Source organism: Silene latifolia, chromosome 2 (genome assembly GCF_048544455.1).
Source record: "Silene latifolia isolate original U9 population chromosome 2, ASM4854445v1, whole genome shotgun sequence".
Classification (NCBI taxonomy): Eukaryota; Viridiplantae; Streptophyta; class Magnoliopsida; order Caryophyllales; family Caryophyllaceae; genus Silene; species Silene latifolia.
In genome coordinates, this window is record NC_133527.1 from 188,960,701 (window position 1) to 188,983,420 (window position 22,720).

The 22,720-nt window shown below is 38.7% G+C and overlaps 2 protein-coding genes across 2 annotated transcripts in view; one reads left to right on the plus strand and one right to left on the minus strand.

Moving 5' to 3' along the window:
* The window catches only part of LOC141631854 (uncharacterized), a 109,586-nt gene that overhangs the window by 10,096 nt on the left and 76,770 nt on the right, over positions 1–22,720 (minus strand). The gene's annotated exons all lie outside the window — the stretch shown is intronic.
* Positions 7,823–21,742, plus strand: LOC141641808 (uncharacterized). Its single transcript, XM_074450455.1, has 15 exons — positions 7,823–7,906; positions 9,424–9,455; positions 9,574–9,631; positions 9,755–9,940; positions 10,030–10,095; positions 10,974–11,484; positions 16,998–17,065; positions 17,435–18,598; positions 18,857–18,910; positions 19,037–19,068; positions 20,361–20,429; positions 20,557–20,641; positions 20,985–21,071; positions 21,466–21,563; positions 21,642–21,742. The coding sequence occupies exons 1-14, from the start codon at positions 7,823–7,825 to the stop codon at positions 21,511–21,513; spliced, it is 2,544 nt and encodes an 847-aa protein (XP_074306556.1). The 3' UTR covers positions 21,514–21,563; positions 21,642–21,742.

Genomic DNA, 22,720 nt, shown 5'->3' on the forward strand with positions numbered 1-22,720 from the left:
GTCGACGATGCTATTGTAAAAAGCAAGTCTGACAGCGAGCACTTGGCCGATTTACACGAGACATTTTGTTCACTAAGGAAATACAAGATGAAGCTCAACCCAATGAAATGCAACTTCGGTGTCCGGGCAGGTAAGTTCCTCGGCGTACTTGTCAGCGCCAGGGGAATTGATGCCAATCCGAGGAAAAAGTCCAAGCAATTTGGACTGCCGGAGCCGAGGAATAGAAAAGAGGTTATGATGTTGGACAGGGAGGATGTCGGCTTTAGCCCGTTTTATCTCTCGGTCGGCCGACAAGAGCACCCCATTCTTCAAAGTGTTGAAGGGGAATAAGGACTTGGGGGGGGAGGAGCAGAGACACGACTTTCAAGCAACTAAAAGCTCATCTTCGACTCTCCCAACCCCGTCGGGCCGATCTTTGGGGAGACGCTATACTTGTACATAGCGATTACCTCGGCCACGGTCGTCCGTGATCATCGAGAGAAGAAGACAAACAAGCAACACCCAATCTACTTTGTCACCAAACATTGTTGCCCGCCGAAAGAAATTACCCGCCGATTGAAAAAGCGCCTTTCTTTGTCGTCGTTGCCGCAAGGAAACTGAAACCCTACTTCGACGCACATCCCGTGACGGTCTTAACCGACCAACCATTGGAGAAAGCATTGGAAAAATTTGAACAGTCCGGCAGGCTCATCAAATGGGCAGTAGAGCTATCCGGCTTCGGCATTCAGTACAAGCCGATGCCCTCGATAAAGGGACAGGCACTGGCAGATTTCCTGGCCGAGTGCACATATCAAGAAGAGCAAAACCCCGGAGTATGGGAGGTATACACCGACGGGTCTTCCACGGCGAACAGCTCAGGAGCCGGCATACTTATCATCAGCCCAAACGGAGACGAGTTTGAGTACGCCTTGAAATTTACCTTCTCGGCCTCAAACAACGAATCCGAATACGAGGCGGTGATAACCGGAGTCGAGCTAGCTAGGGCTTCCGGGAATGGTAAGATACCTGGAAAGGGTAAAAGCGGACACCTCAAAGTTGAAATCTTTTCAGATACAATGCATTCCCAGGTCTGAGAACAACCGAGCCGACGCTCTCTCAAAGCTTGCCAGTTCAACCATCAAGAATGTCAGCCGAACCGTGCTGGTGGACATCAGGAATGGTAAGAGCATCACTGAGGCCGTCGGCATGGTGGGTAACATGGGGACCGAGACGACGTGGATGACTCCGATAATGAAATACAAATTGATAAATGAATTACCGGAGGACCGCAGTCTCTCGCAGAAGATAAAGAGGATCGAAGCAAGGTACTTGGTGTTTGAAGGGGAATTGTACAGAAGGTCTGTGATAAGGCCACTCTTGAAATGTGTCGGCCCAGCCGACGCGGAGCTAATACTGACAGAAATTCACGAAGGCATCTGCAGCCATCACATGGGGGCAAGAACACTAGCCCACAAAGCTCTCCGAGCCGGCTACTTCTGGCCCACCACGCTTACGGATTCCAGAGCCAAAACCAAAAAGTGCAACAACTGTCAAATGCATGCTCCGGTGATACATGCTCCATCCCGAGACCTACAGCCGGTACTTAGTCCCTTTCCTTTTGCTCAGTGGGGGATGGATCTACTAGGGCCATTTCCAACGGCATCCGGCGGAAGAAAGTTCTTGATTGTCGCCGTTGACTACTTCACCAAATGGGTTGAAGCTGTAGCAGTACCTGCGAATACGACGGCGGCCCTAAGAAAGGTAATCTGGGAAAATGTCATAACTCGTTTTGGATTACCCCAAGTCATGGTATTCGACCACGGCCGAGAGTTTTGGAGTGATAATAATGAGTCGGTTTGGAGGAGCTTGGTATCAAATTTGCATACTCCTCCGTCCGCCACCCACAGAAGCAACGGACAAAGCGGCGGAGGCGACCAATAAAACAATCCTCAACGGTTTGAAAAAGACAGTTGAAGACCTAAAGGGAAGATGGGCCGATGAACTACCCGGCGTCCTGTGGTCCCTGCGAACCACGGAGAAAGAAGCAACGGGGTACAGTCCATTTCACTTAGTCTACGGGTCCGAAGCAGTCCTGCCAATTGAAGCAACGGTGTCGACATTCAGAACGGCCACCTTTAACCCGGTTGAAAATGAGGAAGGTTTAAGAACCTCCCTAGACCTGGTCGAAGAAAGCCGAGATACAGCACGCCTCAACTTGGCAGTATACCAAAACCGAATGAGAAGAGCTTACAACCGGAGAGTTCACAAAAGGGATTTGAAAGTAGGGGATCTAGTCCTAAGAAAGTCGGCCGCCACCAACAAAGGGAACATTCATGGTAAATTGACGGCCAACTGGGAGGGTCCTTACAAAGTGGTTGAAGAAATGAGGCCGGGTACATACCGGCTGACAGATATGGAGGGCGTGCCTATGATGAGCCATTGGAACACTGACAATCTCAGGAAATACTTTGTGTAGCGGCGGAGGTGTCCAAAACAGTTGTTGGCACCCCAACGCATGTTTATATCTAATGAAGAATCACCCAATTTTTCCATCAAAGTGTTTATCCACACCATAGTCGTATCGAGGTAGACGCCACGGCCCAAGCCGGGCAGTCACCCCAAGAAGTAGACGCCACGGCAGTCACTACCAGCGCAGTTGATACTCGCGAAAGCGACCAACATGCCTTAGGAACGTATAAGTACAGTTGAGACGCAATTCTAGCCGCCTCGGCCAACCGAAGGCCTGGCAGAGGAAGCGATCAATATGTCTACAGATACGAACGCTGTCGAGCCGTAACCTCTAGCCGCCTCGGCCAACCGAAGGCCTGGCAGGGGACACAACGGTCGATACGCTAACATATTTACAACGGCGGTTGGAAACGCAAATCGGACGCCTCGGCCAGACCGAGAGTGAAAGAGGAAGCGACCAACATGCTAACATGTTTAAAGAAAAAGACGTTAAACACAGTTGAGATACGCACTCTAACTGCCTCGGCCAGGCCGAAGGTAAAAACGAAAAAGCGCTCAATTAATAACGCAAGAAGACAAGTGAGGAATTGTGATCAAAGCCCCGGCCAAAGCCGAAGGCCAATAAACAAGCTTTATTAAAAAAGATTACAAGTAAGGAGAATACAGACGACGGCCGTCCCCATAGGGATAAGCCAAAACACAACCTACCAAAGTTTCACAAAATACAAGGAAAAGAAAAGCAAAAGGTTACAGACATGTCAGTTGAAGCGCCAAAAGATGGCAGGGAGGAAAGGCTTAATAATTGGCCCCCGAACAGCTGAAGCTATCCGAGATGCCGGGTGAGCCTGGTGATGACCGCTCGTCTCCCTATGCCTGTTGCTGCTTGCCATCAGCAACGTTAGCAGCATCGTCTTTGGTGGGCGACCCAGAGGCTGTCTTGGCAGTCTCAGCTTTCTTGGCAGCCTCAGCCTCAGCTTTCTTGGCAGCCTCGGCCTCGGCGGCCTCAATTTGCCTTCATCCTCTCAGCTTCCTCCTTGGCCGCCTTAGCCTTCTCAGCAAGGGCCGCCTTCTCCGCGGCCTCCTCCTCCTCCTTCTTCACCCTGAACTCCTCCTTGGCCTTCTCCTCCGCGGCCTTCTCCTTAGCTTCGAGCTTGTCATCAAACAGTTCCTCAAATTTGTCCCACGGAAATGAGCCATCAAGAGGAAAGAGCTCCCCAATCACTTCCCTGGCGGCTTCCTCGGCCAGGTCCCGGTATTGGGCGCACATGTTAGGGAGGATCTCGCGTTGCAGCGTCTCAATGTCCAACTCCCTCTGGTCGATGATAGCATCCTTATTCCGGACCACCTTCCCCCCGGGCACGAAACCGGACCTCCATTCTTCCCTCGCTTAGCATTAAAGTCGCGACCTTCGAAGGTGGTCACGCGCCTCCAGCAGCTTAGCGGCTTCGGCCGCCGCGGCCTCGCCCTCGGCCTTGGCTCTCGGCGCCGAGGATCGCATTTTCGGCGTCCTCCCTAAGTTTCCTCTCAAGACGGACGCCTCTTGACCTCGGCCTTGGCCCTCTCGGCCTCCTTGTTCGCTGCGTCGAGTTCAAGCCTCGAGCCGCTCGAGTGGGGGCGGCTTCAAAGCAATGGCCTTCTCTTGCTCCACAATAAGAGCACCGCCGTATCGGCCCACTTCGACAAAGAACTTTGGCCAAACTTAGGCCCTCCGACTTAATCTGTAAGGGGGTAGGCTTCGGGAGGGAGGTGACGATGGAGTCATTATTACCACCGCCTGCTTGTGATTGCTTCTCGGGACGCCGTTCAACATTGTGTCCAGGTGAGCACGGCGCGGTTGATCTACAAAAAATTCAATCAAAAGCACACGGCACTCACAACCTCGGTCTCGGCCAGCGCTACTTTCTTTTCCACATCGATGTCCATTAAACATCCATGTGGAGGGGGATATGGTACGGCCTAAGCGGAACCAAGCCGAAGAAGAAAGAAGCGGGGCGGGAAAATTTTTCCTTACGCGAGAATACGCTCAACACTCATCGAAGGTCCATACCACGGCATAGACTACGCGGGGGGCAAATTGATGGGGCATATTTCGCACCCGACCGACCGAGTCAACACATTGAGCAAGGTCAAAGATATCCACAAGCAAGTCAACGACTTAAATGACCCTAACAACGCGACTGTCGGCTGTCTCTTGGGTCTCATTTGGGACAAGCGGCGGCCGGGGCACATATCCGCGTACTCATATCCAAGACCCCTCGGCGGCGAGTCAACAGGGCCCGCCGGCCTGACACGGGTCCCTCGGCCGAGGGTAGATCAGTCTTTCCACCTGCTAGCCACTTGGCCACTTGGCCACTACGTGACAAAAGGTGAAAGTCTATAAATACTCCTCAACTCTCATTGAGGAAATGATCCACAATTTAACCTAAGAATCACTATTCATCTGGTAATATCTTCCTTATCTCTCTACAAAATATATTTCGCCAAGTAACAACAACTTATCTCTTTAAGTCCACTGACTTGAGCGTCGGAGTGAGTACGCTCGGCCAAAGCCGAGCCCTCAGTTTGTTCATTGTTTCAGGAGACCGAAAGGAGGATTCAATCAAGGACGTCATTCTACAAGCACGGGTGGTAACAAGTAACTGCTCTGGAATTACACCCGGAACAAAAGCATTGAACTTTAGAAGTTAAATTGGATAGTGAAGGAAAAATTCTAAACTTCAATTGTTTGTGATTTTATTTGTGTCCTTGGAAAAAATATATTGTTAGAAACAAAAAATTACTCAAATAATACAGATTAAATGAATTTATCTTAATTTTGTGTACAAAAAGAGAAAGGAATAATACAAATCACGATTTTATGACATACAAATTACATACATAATTCATATTCTTGTTATACACCAATATTTTAGATAATAGTCTTAGGTATATAAATTTTGTTTAAATGTACAAATGTAATACATTATATTACTTTCAAATCATATTTAATTTCCTTTTATAATAAGAAAATCATTTTCCTTTTTTATAATAAATTGGAGGTAAATTATAGAAATAAACTAAATTTGTATAACTTTACATAATTGTACGAAACATGCAAAAATTTAAAAGTGTTTAATAGAAAAAGGGATAGATGAATCACATAGATAAAAATTAAACAAAGTCACCAAATTAAGTGTAAAACATACAAAAATAAAATATCTGAAATATGATTGCTGATAAACAATTAATCGTTGTTGTTGAGGGAACAATTGAAACAAGTTATTATTGGCCTGCCATTGTTACTAATTACCTTGAGAAGATTATCAAGTAAGTCATATTTTGCTTACAATTTGATTAGGTTCATCATTTTATTATTTAAAAATTCCTATTACAACCATTGTAGATACTAATAATTTACAACGAAAGTTTAAAATCATCCAAACCTACGCATACCTTTTTTTTCTTTTTTTTTTTTTAAGTGATAGTGCAGAATTGCAATGATTGTAAGCAAGATTTACTGATTATTTAGCAATTTTACTTCTTAATGTGAATGAAAGAAATTATTGATTGTTGTTGTCATTTAAATTTCAAATTTTAGACAAAGTGATTTGACAATTGTCACATCATAGTAATCTATAGTGAAAAATCATATACTTTTCATGACTTCTAAACAATTGTACTCGTTTTGTAATTTGATGTCTACAAACGCTTTTGCTCCGGTGTTTGGTGTATAAATGATACTTTCATTGTCCTGGTCATTTACTCATTTTGTACTAGATAACCTTTTTGCACAATTAAGTATCTATGAATTCCCTAAATCAATTCCTTTTTTATATTGTCTATGTCATATTATGTGTAGGGTTGTTCAAAAATCCGGCTGAATTGGTAAACTGGATCGAACAGACCAGTCCAATCTAGTCTCGGCTCTTGAAAACAGAGGATGTTCGATCTCCGGGTTAAACCGGTATGGTCCGATTCCAGACCATTGAACAACTCTAATAATGTGTAATTGAGCTACTTTAAGTATTCCGTATTAGGTGATTAATAATTGTACCTTTATTCATCTAATCCCTTTTAAAATTTTAAACTAAATTACACTTTTTTTAAAGCCACTTATAATTAATAGTAACATACATAGTGTTATTTAAATTTATTTTTTTGTGTGCATTTTATTTTTGTTGATGATTTGTAAGTATTAGTGATTCTAATAATGTTTTATATTTCAGGGGGTTTTGTGGCGAAGAGGTACAACAGGTAATTTTCAAAACAACAATATTAGACAATCATTTGAAAATATTATATACTTTTCAGATTACATGCATATATTTTAGGCCTATCTGCACCTGTTAGCAGTTTAGCACTTTAACTCCATTTTAAGTACAAGAGTGTTAGAATTTCTCCAATTGTGCAAAGTTTGGGCCACCCTCCTTAAGGGTTAGTTGAGTATTAGGTGGGCCAATTGGGATCACCTTTAGCTTGCCCCGACCCTAACCCAACCAGGCTAGTGATTACTCATAATAATCATACTATATTTTTTGTTTCGACTTTTATTGTACTCTGTACGTTGTGGATTACACTGATTATGTTTCTTCCGAAATGTGTAGTCTTGTGATACAAATGAGGACAAATCTAGTTTTGAAGTCGCAATTGTTATATACAACTCACTTGGATCATACGGTACATTCTCTCAATAAGATTTTTATGTATTATTTGTCTTTTTGTATTAACATCACCATTTTATATTACTTGAATACTTAGATCATCTCCCATAACATTTTTGTAATTTGATTGTAAATAATTGCTTTGAAATTGCTTAATTTCTTGTGATTTGGAATGTCAATACCTTTATTTTTACTTGGAATATCAATAACTATTCACTAATCGTGTGTCTACATACAAGAAGAAATGAACTTATATGGACTAATATTGAAGTTGTTTTGTTAACCTATAATGGTTTAGCTTCTTGACACGAGTCTTTTACTTTGATTTTTTTGAAAAGAATATATTAATCTAGTCATCAATTCTTTCACAAAAGAGCTATTATACGAGTTTACATTTCGTAATAATAATCTTTAGTCATGTAATTTGAGAGATATTGAAGAGATTGTACTGAGTTTTGTCTTGAAAAGGGAATATGATATACAAAGGAGAAGTAGAGAAAAAATTATTCAATTATGTTAATTATAATTCACACATAAAATATAGAAATTAGATAAACAGTTGTAGGTATGTAGTCATGTATGCATTTATCATGACAAAGCCATATAATTTTCATATTTTCATCATAGTATAGTAGTTATTTTAACTTTTATTATCATGTATATATTATAATCATGTAACATGAACAGCTCCAGTATTTCAACGAGTTCCTTGGACTCAACATATGGATAAAATTATGAGTTCGTTGTATACATTGAAATTCAACGAAGGTGGACTTGATGATGCTCCTGCAGGAGATGCTCTAGCCGAAGCCTTGAGGGTTTGTATATTTGCCAACTTCTTTATTTAGTCAAATTAATTATGTTCTTCTTTTGTGGATGAAGTACCTCGTTGAATTTTTATTATAGTACGCTATATAACAAATATGGTGATTATATCCCATTGTTTAAAACTTTAATTATACATTTTTGATCCATGCCAATGAGAATAAAGCAAATTTCATCGTTTACTTCTTAAAAGAACACCCAATGACATACTGATTAATCACTATTGTGGATGATAACCAACCTTATTTGCAGCTAATAAAGAATTAAAGATATAGCTGGAGAGGAAATGGAGGGCAAAGAGTAAAGGTTATAACAAAATTCAATTAGAATTGTTAGGTCAACTTAGCTTAATTAAGTCTTAATTTAATTATTTACATGAATATACGACTTTGACACCTGGTAAGTTGTTACCTATAACCTAAAATTCTACTATTCTCAAATCAAGACTAACTCTAGGCACAATAAACTAAAAAATAATACATGCCAAATCACCACACATCTCTATACGCTCCTCGTTGCTCTCCTAGGAAATCCAATTACCCATTTCCCAACTTTTGCTCCGTTTTGAGCTAACTTGTACTTACCTACATAATCGTATCTGTACAACATATTTGGGCAGCTCTAACCTCATTACTCTAAACGCTTTTATTACACTGTTTTGTTTTGAGAGTGCATAATTAAAATAATAGGCGTATCAAGTATACACAATGCTCTCACAAAATTAAGTTATTCTCTTTCTCTCAATTATTTGTTTGTTCTTTTTAGTCATTATATAAGAATATTTTAGTTTAAGGTAATTAAAGACAAAAATTGGGACAAAAAGAGTACAAAATAAAGAGTACCAAATAAATTTATTTTCGAGTGACATTATGATTTAGACCCTGATTTTCTCGTATTCCTTGTGATTTGTTCCTCGATCCTTTGTCTTCACCAAAATGGGTTTCTTTCAAAAGCCTCACCTTCCAAAACCATGGGGTTTAATTCAATTGAACTCTCAAATCAATTTTTTTACTGTTCAGTAATGTAATTTAAAATCAAATTTGTTACTGTTCTATGTTTTAGAGGGCAATTAACATCAATAATCACCCAATGTTTACCGATTCCTCAACTGGGTAATCCTCATTTCCATTATTCAATGCTTTTGTCTTCATACTCCCTCCGTCGCAATCATTTATTTAACTTTTTTTATTCTTTGCGAGGGACCTTTTACTCAAAAGGTAAACAAATGATTAAGACGGGACTGAGGGAGTATTTTTTAAGTATCTTTTATGTGCATGTTTTTATTTTCGCATTTTGCTGATACATGAATTATTATGTTGATCATATACTATTGAATTCATCTGTGTATCCTGATTTATATAAGACCGCCTTATACAACAATTGTGTTAAACGGGTCTCTTAGTTAATACAAATAAAGACTCGTTTACAAACTTATTGTGTAAGACCGCCTTAGAGAAGAATTTGTAGAATGTTGTTAATTAACTGTATAAGGGGTGTTGTTGATCAACAGATAACAGATGCTGCTGTTCAGTTGGTTACTGGGTTTTATTCGAAGTGTTTAATTGTTTTTTTCCCCATAAAGATTGGATCTTTTACTCTGTTCATTCTGAAACTAAATTTGATGATAACTTAAAAGTAAGAGTTGTTATTATGAAATTAGGTTACTTGTCACGGTTGAAGTAACGGTTGTGGAGTATCTGTATCAGGATATTGCAGATGTAATGTAACTGGTTGTGGTGCATGCGGCGATAATTGGTTTAGTTGGATATAATTGGTAGTGTAGAAAGAAGTGTGTTAGTGTCTGTTGAATTAACTCTACCATGTTCTGGTTCATGCTGCAGTTATACGATATTCCTCAAAATGGGTACCACACTGGCGGGAATCTGGATGGCAAACGGCATTGTGTTCTAGTTGCTTCTGGCAACCCCTATCCTTATGATAGATGGTTTATAAAACCTAATATTGATGGTTGTGGAAATACTTACTCGTGTTTTAGTGATGAGACAGTTGCTCGGTGGTTTGCTCAGGTATGAAGTTGCTTTGCTGCCCGTCTTGTTAATAAAAAAAATGAAAAGTGGGTTTTATGTCTATTTGACCTACTTATTTCCTTGTGCAGTGTTCTGTTTCCCTCTCAGTGATCTGTACAAGAAACATACCCAAAATAAGAACACTTTATCAATTGGTAAGCTGGTCTTTGCTTTTCAACCCGTTAAAACTATATTTTGACGTTTATAACTATATGTTTGACAACTACTCATCCGTCATATATTTGTAACCCTGAATTCTGAACTGCCGTGTTGGTTGCACAAAATATTTATGAATTAGCGATCACAGTACAATATTAGTGGGAAAAGATTTATAATATAATCACGAGCTTCTGGAGAGAGAGAGATGTGTTGTGCTTTTATTCTGGTGTGAGCTTCAAACGGAAGAATCGTCAAAATGAACTTAACTTGGCTTTTACCCTCTGGAAGTAAATGGCCTTGTGGAAACTCATAAGGATTGTGAAGAGTTAAGTCTGAACTTATAAGATCCGTTGAAGGTCCAGACCTTTTTGTTGGAGTTGGCTCTTGGGATTGTTAGATACTATTGTCAATCCTCAACTACCTCGACCTGAAAAGGCTGAATCTGCCTTTTGTTGGCAGTTGGAGTGAAACTAGATCACATACAATATGTATTATTTGCTGCAGTACAGCTGATTCCTTTTTCCGTCTGAATTAGGTTGATTAGTAGCCTCGTAGACATGCAGTGTTTCATAGGTCAGTTATGTACATTTTGTCTGGGTTTGTATAGGAGCAAAGAGAAATTATGGCATCCGAGAGGGCAGTGGGGACTATGGAGTGAATAAATCGATGCGCATGATGAAGTTTAATTTTTCTTTTGTCATATAGATTATTTATTTATTTCTTTTACTTCTGAAGTAGCAGACAGCCTCTTATGAGCAGCTTACGGGGCAATGACTTATTGACTGGATTTCTCTTCAAAGTAGTTTATACTCATGTTCTCTTTGATTTAGTGCTTGTTAGTCTGAACTCTGAAGCAATAACTATGTGAATTCAGGCAAAACGCAACCCTAATGCAGAAGATCCACTTGTTCAAGTATATCATTCTGATTTTGTTGTGCTCATATCAGAGGATTTCAAAGAGGCTCTGACTGCTCTCGGCGCAATAATTCTCGCACCATGTCATAATGCTTTAAGTCCAATTAGCTCAGCACCATGTCAGAATTCTCCCAACCCAACAAGCCCAACATGCACAGCTCCACATCAAAATACATTGGATCCATCAAGCCCAAAACAACATCAGAATGATTTGGTTCCAACAATCCCAGCTCTAAATCAGGATTTGGATCCAACTAGCCCAGCACCAAATCAGTACGCTACGATTCAAACAAGTCAAGTACCAAATCAGGCGGATTTTGATCCAACAAACCCGGCACCATCACAGGATGCTCTGAACCCGCCAATCGCGGTGCTATCTCAGGAGGTTTTGTATTCATCAGGCCCAGTACCACCTCAAGAAGCTGTTACACCTTTACACCCAGAAGTGGCATCAACTTCTAACCAACCAGGTGGCGTTTCTTAATCTCATTTGGGAAGTCTCAGTTCTTGTTCAGTTATGACTGTAACTCTTGATGTTGTGTTGTTTAGTTTATAGCCATAGAATTTCCTTGCTTATTTGTTATTTTTCTTAAGAAACCGCTCATGTTTCTTATGCATACATGACATAATACCTTACATGCTAGATTATTTCCATTTAGTACAATAATTGTCTTCTTCTTTGAAAATTTTTTCTGTGATTTTTCATTTTTCCTTATGTATTGTATCTTTTTCGAAATGGAGCTTTGGTTCTTCATTCAATTTTCGAGATAGTTGCAGTGATGGACTACCACTCTTCTGAAATATAGAATATACAGTAATATTTTACAACCTTACAACTAGGATCAGGTAATTAAACTATTAGAGAAATGCAATAGGCTTCGACTTTTAGGAATAGCGATAACCTTGGATTTATCACTAAGTATTTGAATGAACAAGTGTATGCGTTGATTTTGACTGGCTCTGAGATAGTTTTAGTTGGTATTGTTTTAGTAGGCAAGATTTACTTAAATGTTGGAAACATACTCCAATGTGGACAAATGGATAATGCATTTATTCATCATTGTAGACCCTCCCTTGCCAAGTAGAGAAATCGTTACAATATTCTGTTAAACAGCTAATGACATCTACCTCCTCTGACCAAACATATCCGAGCAAGTGAGCAACTAGCCCACTTGAGCACAATAGGCATCTTCCCATTGCCACCAAAAAGAGCTGCTAATGTCCCCAGACCCTCCCCCAGCGGACAAACCTCTCAGTAACCACCATTAGCCTCCAGACCATTGCTTCTATTAAGTATACTCGCAAGAGCTGAGTCTGATATATTCTCTCCCAAAATCTGCCTAACGTCTATGGAGAACTATTACCTTTCAAAAATTCACCTTGCATGGCTCCCATGCCTGTTTTCTCTTGAATCTCGCTATATTTTCCCTGAACATTGGCTGAAAAGCGTAAGGACAGAAGTTTTATCACCCTCTTTTCTTTAATAATTGTAAATTGGAAATATACAGGGAACACTTAACCTGTTAAGCAGACTAAATCTAAGGCGTTAGCCGACCAAATTCATAGGAAACTTAACGAATGAAAAAGATAATACGCGTAATGAATGTAGGTATTAAAAACCATCATTTCCTTTTTCACTCAGACATAAGCTGGTATGATTTTCTGACACACTATTCTTGAAGGAATGTAATGTTAGCTTTTTGTAATGTTTCATGGTAAAGTTGCTGTTTTCTAGCAGGTAAAGTTAAGAAAACCCGAGTATATACATAGTAACTAGGTAGATTGTATGAAGGGACAGATACTTTACAACCCCACTTAAGTAAACTTATGTAGGTTTTAATAGGCTACCATCAGCTAGCTCGCGTTAGCTTAACTATTTGCAACTGCTTTCTTAGCATGGAAAATAGTGTTTTGGTGATAACGTGGTAACTGAAGGAGACAAACATGTCCGGACTCTAAATCTTGTAGTCCCCAGTTAACAGCGTTGTAAACTCATTATCAATTATTGCCTTTTAGGCAATTTAATTAAAGCTCATATTTTTACCATAGTATACACGAATCGCTTTGGAGGTTATCTTTCCATATTTTCTATAATAAATATATTTGTCGAAGAGTCTTGTTTTTGCGCTGTAAAATATTAAGCTCTTGTAATCCATGTGATTCAACTATACGAGTGTCATCATTGTTGATGGATCACAGCTTGGTCTATAAATAAATGTACCGCTTTCCGTGTCAACTTCTTAAGATTATGGTTAAGCTGTGGAAAAGTATTATTCGTGTTCGCCACCAAACGTTTTTATTTATCTGTCATTTCACTATGTAATAGCATGACATGGATTACAAACTTGTAAACTCTGTTATTTATATGGGCCAGTTTAGCTTATAGAAATGGTTTCTTGTGTGATCTGAAGCGTATGTAGGACTATAGGTAAAATTAGCATGCTTCACAAGCTTCAAGCATGTAATGTCCCATAGGTTAAGAAGTCATCTCTTTAATTAGCAAATAGGAATGAGATACAACCACCTGTTTATTTGGTCTTTATAGGCTTGTTCAAGTGGCTTGGTAAAATTTTCTTTTCGAAGTACGCCTTTCCTCTCTAAGGCGAGTATTGAAAGCCATTTGGAAACCGAAACACCTATTAAGGTTTGGGCCTTTTGTTGGACTATGGTGCGTGAGAGAGTTAATATATATGCTACTGCGATGGAGAATTAATGTAGCTTGCCAAGTATTTGTGTTGTGTATTGGAAATGTAGTGAGGTTGGCTCTCATTTGTGCTTAGAATATGATATCGCATACTCCCTTTTGTGGAGATTGATGAGTCACGGTAGGTGTTGTGGACTTCGGAAATCTGTTTCGTGAGGTGAAGTAGAAAGATGGGAAGTTGCTATGGAATTATGCTTTTCTTGTGGTGTTTTGGTGTGTGTGAAAGAGCTAAATTATTTTATGTTTGCCAGGATTGACCATTGTGTTGACACTAGGGTATGATTATATGTCGGGTTTCCTTATGGGCTGAGGTAACGGTGCTTTATAAAAATTTCTAGTTACAAAAATGATAAGAATCTTGTTGGTGGGACGTGTACGGTAACTAGATTTATCGCGGTGTCTAAAACATCGGTGAAGCTATTGCAACCATGCAATTCATTATTCATAATAGGTAAAAAAATAACATGCAATGCCCTAGTGATATCACGCGAACCCCCTCAACAATGATCATCAATGCCATCCTTTTCAGGCCTACCCTTCACCTGCATTTCTTAGTTTTGATGGTGTAGTCAGTAGTGAGAGTTTTAGCAGTGCCGTTTAGTTTTGAGTCTTTAGACTCTGATGCACAACCAAGTTAGGATTTAATTATGCCCTTGGTATATTATGTTCAATCTCGTGGTGGGAAATATCTGAGAACATATAAGGACTCTAGGGCTCCATTTATACTTACAAGAAAAACTAATAGTTAAGGTGGCGTATGGTCGGTCCAAGTTTTGGGTGCCATATTAGGCAGGGTTTCTACTACGTTTAAGAGTAGTAGTGGTTCATCTTCCTGTCCTGGCAACAGACTAGTAGTGGTTGGGCACTTGAAGTTGAGTTATCGGATCAATTTTATGCTGCAATCTGCTAGATGTGTAGTAACTAGTAAGTAGTAACTGTAACTGTAAATGTAAATGAAACATCCGATAAAATATTTCTACTCAAATGATATAACCCCTTGCATTCTAATACTCCGCATATTATTTAAAAATACACACACCGTTTTAAATGTATTTTTTTTTACTTCATGTCAACATTTGATCTCTTTATAGTTTATCTTATCGTCATGTTAACTAGTGTTTTAGGATATTTCTATGCATGTACTCAGTTTGTTCAGTAAAAAAAAAAACTTATTTTAATTGAAGTAGCAGCTACCAAGTGTAGATTTTATTCTGTAGTTTTCCTTATATAATTTACAGAAGTAATGACAAAATGAATAGGTGCTTTATGTGATTAGATATTGTTGAATGCCGTTCATTGGAAGTTGGAAGTTGGACTTTTGGAACTAATTATCACCCCTGTATGTTTTATGGATCCTTGTTTGAATAAAAAATATTTAGATCTTCAGGATTCTGGCATGTCTAGGCTGAGCTAACCCCATCTCAACGATGTATCGTAGGGTTACCCTTGTGGCTGAAAATGTGGTTTTAAATTAATCATATTGCTCTTAAAATTATGTGGTATGCCATTGCGCTATTGAATCGCCGCAACTGAATTGTTCATATAGGTGGTCCTGATTTCAGTAACTACCACGTTCTTCTGCATCATATTGCTTTAGTAAAGTGGTACGCGTTTCTATGATGCACAGGTTTTTGGTTTGTTGTTTTGTGGTCTATGTGCAAGATTTTGTGTCAAGTTTGTAGGCTTGTATACTTTTACTTAAATTGGAAATCCAATATAATACTGTCTGCACTTTGTTATTCTCTGATCTGCAATTTTTTGAGAATTATGAGTCTGTTCTGCACCTTGTGATCCTTATGTGGTTAGGATTGTTTCTCTTATACAAATTTTGGGTTCTGAACGAACATAGTCCTGTGATTTACCATGTAAAAAATTCTTGACGGGGGAGGAGTATTGACTATTTTTTCTTTGCTCATTTATTCAGCTTTCGGTAATGTTAGTCTCGTTATATTCTATCCAAAAATTTAAATCTCTGTTAGAACATCATGTTGAACTTTCTTTCTTTTGGATAAGTGAGCCACGAGAGAGACTATTTCAACCGCTGTTGTCATAAGTCGATTATTTCTTTTTGCGTAGCTTAGTTTCTTTTCTGGTGTCTTACTTGTCTATCAGTTAAGAGACTTCACTAGGGCTGCAATAAAAGTGATGCTGGATATTTTAAGGAGTATTTTATCCAAACGGAATATGGTCCTTGCTTCTAATTTTTTTGCTTCAGTATGTCCTCTTAGTTGCCTTTTTATTCACAGTGGAATATACTGGTTATTTCCAGATTTGAAAGTTTAAACCTAGAGGTGCTTTGTTTCTCGTTTGAGTGACACAACCAATTATTTCGTTCAAGTTGTTTTGAGGCTGGGTTAACCTGTTGCTTGTGGGCGTAGTGATAATGCTTTAGTTTATAGTAGTATTTGAAGTTACGAAAAGAGTAGAAAAGAAAACAAAACGAGTGAAGTTACACTTTATTTGAGATTTGATCACGACACAGTATTTAAATGCTTAATTTTAGAAATCCATTATGTTATGACTGCATGTGCCCTTTATTGTTATGTTAAAATCAATGTTGCACAATGATTCTCATCATATTCACTCTAAATTCTACTTTCCCTTTTATTGTGCTCTTTATATTGAATGTTTTCTGCACCTGTACAGTTGCAGTTAGTTATACTGATTAGTTACTGAGTTATTTTTATCTTTCACGGAGCCATAAACTCGTTATTCTTTCGGTTATGGATTTTGAAAGAATAAACAACTTAAATGGATGAACTCTTTTCTACTGCTAAGTAGCAATATTTGGATGCAGCGTTCAACGCAATGTCCATTCTGGGTCACCAAGAAAAATCTCTTTATTGTTAGCACCAGGGTAGGCCTCGTGCATCTGACCCCTATATTTGTGGGAGTCCTTGCGACACTGGGAAATATTGCTGTTGTAGTTCGTGAATAAGATTATACAAATTTTCTGTCATGATATTTTTTCTCAGCGTGTTGTCCCTGTCAAATTACCCTTCTGTAGGGCATTATCTTATGATTGCATACATTCTATATGTGTTCAAGTTTCATTTTTCAGTTTTTATTTTCATTGTTTGTTCTTAACACTACTAATACTGTTCCCTCAAAAAAAAAAAAACTACTGTTTTGTTACCTTCTCTTTCTTTCTGAATACTTTTTTCATCTCAAAGTAACTATTTTTCTCAGCATTGTCGCCAAATTATTTTGAAACTACGGATTTATTGTTATGTTGCTGTTGTTACGGCTGTATTCTGAATCATCTTGTTCTATTTACAGAATGTATTCCTACAAGCAAAACATTGCATGAATCTGTTGGAGATATATCTATCCAGAGACTTCATAATGTAAGAATTCATCAATGCTTTTTCGCTACCATTTATATCATCCCTATTTGACTTTGATGGCCAACCGATGTTTACTACTACCGTTGTTTCTTTATAATATACAGTTTCACAACCTATAAAAGTAATAATGTTAAAATAGTCTTTTTGATGAATGGATTGCGATATATATTTAAACTGTACTTAACAAATATTTGAAGAAATTAATAGTCAGAGTTGAGGTCATCCACCAATGTCAAACGAGGACTATATATGGGATTCTTTAATGTACCTATTTGCCAACCAAATTTCCACTCTCTATGTTCCTGTTATCCCGAAGTAGTTTCTTCTGTGCCGGTTAAGCTGTCAACAATGTGATTTTGTAATTTTCAGGAGCCGTCATGTCTAAAACCTCATACGTTGTCCTTTCTCAAAGCTGATACTGTGAATAAATTAAGCTTACAGACAATCTCACTGCCTGCGTTATCTGTGAACCTATTTTGCGACATCGAAGATATTCAGTGGTCCGATAACGACGTTGTAGAGTCGATGCTTGAGACCATTTTTAAGTATGATATTTGTTTCTCTGAGTCCCCGGAAATTACTTTAACAGCAGTTCCAGACTTTGCTAGTGGCAGTATGGGTCCTGGATCTGGGACGGTTACAGACACATCTCAATTTGTTAAGAACCAGAACGAATCTTTCATGGTTTCCGCCTTAATTGAAGACCAAATCCCAATAACAAGTGAACTTCAGCCATCTAGTCTTCTCCTTGATACTATATCTAGTATGGAACGAGCACCAGCTTCCCAAATTGAGGATATTTTGGTAGCAAAACTACAAAATACTGTGTTGAATAAATCTCAGGTTGTTAACAACTCAAATGAATGTCCAAAGTCTGGTTTAACTACAGGTACGTGTCGATCTGTCGAGAATTTGAATGTATATTCAAGAAGTGTAGCCTACACCAAAGGCAAATTTCAGGTAGCAGCTCAACATCAGCCTTTTGGGATACCACAATCACCTTATAGCATTTTGGGACAAGAAACGTCTTCTCATAAGGACAATTCGCTAGCCAACCTGGATAAGACTTGGCTGAATATGCCCCCAAAAATCGCAGATGACGTAATCCGCAGCAGTTTGAATCCCAGGTTTGGGACAACCACTAGCGCGTCTAAACTTATCAAGAAGCGGAAACAACGCTCGAAGGTTACAACTTCTATAAAAGGCAATATTCCATCAACAACCCAAAAGCAGTTTTCTAGCCATCTCCCAGAAACCACTCCTAACATTTTAGGACAAGTGACATCTCATGAGGACAATTTGGGAGCAAACCTGCCTAGCTCTCTGCTGAATATACCTCCTAAGTCTCTAGTGCATCTTGCCGGCAGCAGTTTGAGCTTGAACCTGGATGAGACTTTACCGAAAGTGCCTTCTAAGTTTAAAGTAGTGGAGCTGCCCAATGGTTCGAGCTATTTTTCACTTTCAGTTATAATGACACAGTCGCTGAAGGTTTCTTCATCTTTAGCAAACGCAGAATATGTTAAATTGTGGGAGGTATGTGTTTTTTAGGTTTCGATTCTAGTTAAATTTATCTATTTTGTAGGCTATGAGTCTATTACTGTTTTTGGAGTCTTCTTTTAGTGACAAATTGCCCTATGCCAAGAAAGCTGTACTAGGCCACAAGGCCAGTTAATGACCGTGCGCACTATTTCTTGTACAATTAAGGATGACAAAAAAAAAAAAAAAAAAAATCAAGGAAATTAATAAACGTGTAGATGTTTAATTTCTACAACTCAACTGTTAATGCTGCAGGGGGACTTCTGTGGCAAAAAATGTGGGAAGGCAGCTTTAATCTCTAGAGTGGAGGTAAGTTTCAGTCTTCGAGTCTCTTAACAGAGTTTTGACCTATTTATGTGTTAATACTGTTTCTTTCTTTGCTGGATTCTGGTTATAAAAACTTTGAATGCGCTTATACCAAATTCTCTGTAACAGGCATTCAAGATGACGGCATCAGCGTCTGTGATGTAAGTGCTACAAAATATGTTCAGAAACTATCAAGCATTACCAACATTACCCCAGTGTCAAGGGCTCCTATGGTAGGGTTAGACGGGGTCGGATGTATGCGGCCTTACCTTTGTTTTAAGTTTTAGCACACACAGAGGCTGTTCAGGTCCGGATGACCCAAAATGAAATTTGCTTGGGGAATAGCATCCAATGACTACACTTCACTAGTAAAAGAAGCATAACTAGTTTGTGAGTTATTTTGCTTTATCCGATCATAACTGGAGGCAAAGGTTTATGAATCTTTGGCTCCCTCTTGAAACAACAGTTTTCTTTTAAATGAAGTTATGAAAATAATAGAGCATTATTTTCCGGTGTTCTACATATTGCTGTTTTAAGCATCGCTGAGAAGACAAATGGCACTTGGGTCAAACATAGTGTTTTGACGTGCCTTTTATGTGTGGCTGTTTATCTGAGACTGCAATTGTTGATCTTCGAGGTCATATGATGGACAATTATTTAAGTCTAATTTTTTTGGATGAATAGTGTGGTTCTTTATCTTCGAGGTCACATAGAAGACGGTCATATTAGTAATGTTGGACGGAAATGGGGTATTTTCTTAGATTATATTGCTACTAATGTGCCTGAATATGCAATAATGCAACTTTGTTATATCGGATGATTGAAATTTGGGAAAATCCATTAATTCTTTCCTTTTAGATGTGGTGTCAGAAGACTCTTAGGACTTCAATAATAATGCTCTCTCCTTTTCTCTAGACTTTTTCAGAAATTCCTCTGCTTTTTCGTTAAGACTATGCTTTCTGTTACGAAGTGGAATAGAGAAATACTCTCTTCTTCTCTTTCAATTCATTACATTTCCAAATGGAACAAGTCTTAAGAAATGGGAAACTGGGAAGGGTATTTCTGTCAAATGGATGGGAATGTAAGTGAGCAAGTCTATGGACAGTTGACCCCACAGACTCTTGAGAAGGTATGTTTGTCTTCATAGTTGAAATTTTAAAAATGACTGAAAGTGGAAATGCATTGAATTGGTTTGAATGACCTGAAAAGGAAAATGCAGTAAATTCAAATGAATGGACGCCGGACGAAGTATGCAATTTTTAGTATTTGTAGTTTGTTAGTCTGTTCTACTAAATCATTCAATATGCATGGAACTACGACTAGATGTATCTTTCGTAGCTCTAGCTATATTGGATATTTTTATTGAATGCCAACCTGATGAAATGAACAAATAAATATATTTGTAAAATTATCTGCGGCTACTCCAGACACTAAGCTGTTTGACTCTCCGCAGGCTAGCTGAAGATTGGCCAAACTCCATTCGAGTCGCTGGCTTGATGCCTTTGGAGAAAATGAAGCATGAGTAATGTCTTCCTCCATGTACACTTTTATATGTTACCAGACCCTTTTGATCTACTCTCATCTCTGGGTTTTATAACTTGGAATTTATCTGGTTGTCGCCTAACTTCATTTTGAATACGTCAATCCAGATTTGATGTTTCCAGAGCAGTTCTGCTGGTTTTCAGGGTGCTAACATCTCGTTCTTTACTAAAACTGCTAAAAGAGAAAGGAATTGTAAGTCATAATATCGCGTCGGTGTAACCGTATGTGTTCAGACTTCTTTTGAGAAATTTATGACAAATATAGTATTTTCTGTTGGTCTTTGGCTCATAATATTGTCCATGGGTTTCTAAGTTTGCATGTAGCAAAATATGCATATTTTTTTTAATATAAATAGAAGTTTACATCTCCAGCAAAACAATGTCTCTAGGGTAGCCAGTTCTGCTTTGAGCTCGTCTTAACCAAGTAAAAAATGTTTCTACCATTAACGTCTCTTGTGGTTTTTTTGGGGTGTGATTTGACGATTTGGTGTCTTTCCAATGCTCATGTTCTTATTCCTATCCACCCGCTTGTGCAGGGGCTAATTGTTGATCTACCGAGTCAGACGCTTATACTGTCTGTCTCTGACGATGTCACACGCCTGCTAGGTTTGATTTCCCCTAAGGCAAGTCTTCTACATTCTAGCAATGTCACTAGTACATTTTTTTTAGAATGTGAAACCACCTGTTTAGGTCCTTTTACAAGTTTTTATGTTCATATAAACGGCGTTTTCAGTTGGAAACTGGATTGGAGTTAATTAAATTGTTTCTCTGGTGGATTATAATTTATCTTTGATATCCGGTTTAATTCCACAAATAAACTCTCTCTCCCTTACGAGGAGGAGAGAGAATCCATTTCCTTAGCCGAAACGAGATTTCCTTACTCATTAGTTGGAAGGAGGCTAAACTATGTTCAGGTTGCCCTGGATCATTTTTGCTTGTTAACGTCACGTCCGCAAAAGGTGGTGTTATTTCTAACTACTCTGGATCATTTTCCTATTGATGTTCCTGTATGTTCAGGTTGCCCCAAAGGCCCGAACTCAAACGCGACGTCGGATAAAACACTGATTGCAATTTGCAACAGAGCAGAACCAGTTTTGATCCCTCCAGTTGCTGAAGTGAGTTATTCGCTACAATCGGTCTCTTGTCAACTAATTTGGGAATGACACAAGTACTCATTTCACTATTAATTGTAGCTCTGTTGCTGCGACGGAAACTATATATGTCGAGGGTTTTGAGCATACAGGTTCAGGGACTGTTAACCTAGGCCTCATCACTCGGGCTTTTTATGGTTTAGCCGCAACAACCTATATTAGGCTGCGATATAATACCAAAAAACGTCGGTGGCATCTTTATAGTTTGAACATTCAGCCATTCAGGTACTGAATCCTGAAACTCAGAGAGAATATCGGAATGATTGAGATGCGAGATTGAGAGAATTCAAGACAGATGATGCAAAATTTTGTATCAAATGCCGGAATGATTAATAGTAATTGTACAAAGTTATTCATAGTGATCGTGGTCTGTGACAAGTTTAATTGGTAACAAAGTGGATTTTTGTTTCGAAATAAATATATTTATAAAAATAGTGTCGGAGAAGACTAATTTATCGAAATATTAGTTCATCTAGGTTCGGGATTTCAAAAACTTGGTTCAGAACAAATGACATAGAGCAAATCTAAATTATAACCGCTCTAACCATCTCAAAATCAAGCCGCAATATGATCACTCGACAATAACCCAATCCGACTTGTTTAACCCGTTTATCTTTTAGCAGGTCATTTTTAACTCACTTAACTCATTTAACTCAATAAACGGGTTATTTGTGTTGTTTGTTTGGATTATTGATTATTGATTCACCTCTAATATATTATGACACTTTTAAATAAACAGTTTATTCGTGTCGGGTCTGTGTCAACCCAATTATTTAGATGGGTCATAAAGTCTTAACCCTAACCCACTAATTTCATGTCGGGTTCGTATCGTGTTTTCGCATTGTGTCAATAATTGCCACCTCTATAAGACGAAAGTACCCATTTCAATTTATAGTTTCTTTTTGTTTTTTTACAACTTTAACCTCTTTTAACTATAGAACAATAATTAGTCTCATTGTAGACTGATATATCCGTCTTAAAGATGTATACGGGTCAAATATATCACCACTTTCATAATAAGACAACCTCCACCATCCCATTTGTTGTTTGTCTTAGTATGAAAGGTGGTGACATATTTGACCCGTCTACAACTTTGGACGGAAAGTGTTCGTCTAAATTGA

What these genes read in the sequence shown, in the direction of transcription:
- LOC141641808 (XM_074450455.1), top strand. Translation starts at nt 7,823, where the DNA reads ATGAGTTCGTTGTATACATTGAAATTCAACGAAGGTGGACTTGATGAT. An exon ending in TGTATCAGGATATTGCAGAT is followed by an intron (nt 9,632 to 9,754) that starts GTAATGTAACTG and finishes TTCATGCTGCAG; the next exon opens with TTATACGATATTCCTCAAAA. An exon ending in AATATGTTAAATTGTGGGAG is followed by an intron (nt 18,599 to 18,856) that starts GTATGTGTTTTT and finishes TTAATGCTGCAG; the next exon opens with GGGGACTTCTGTGGCAAAAA.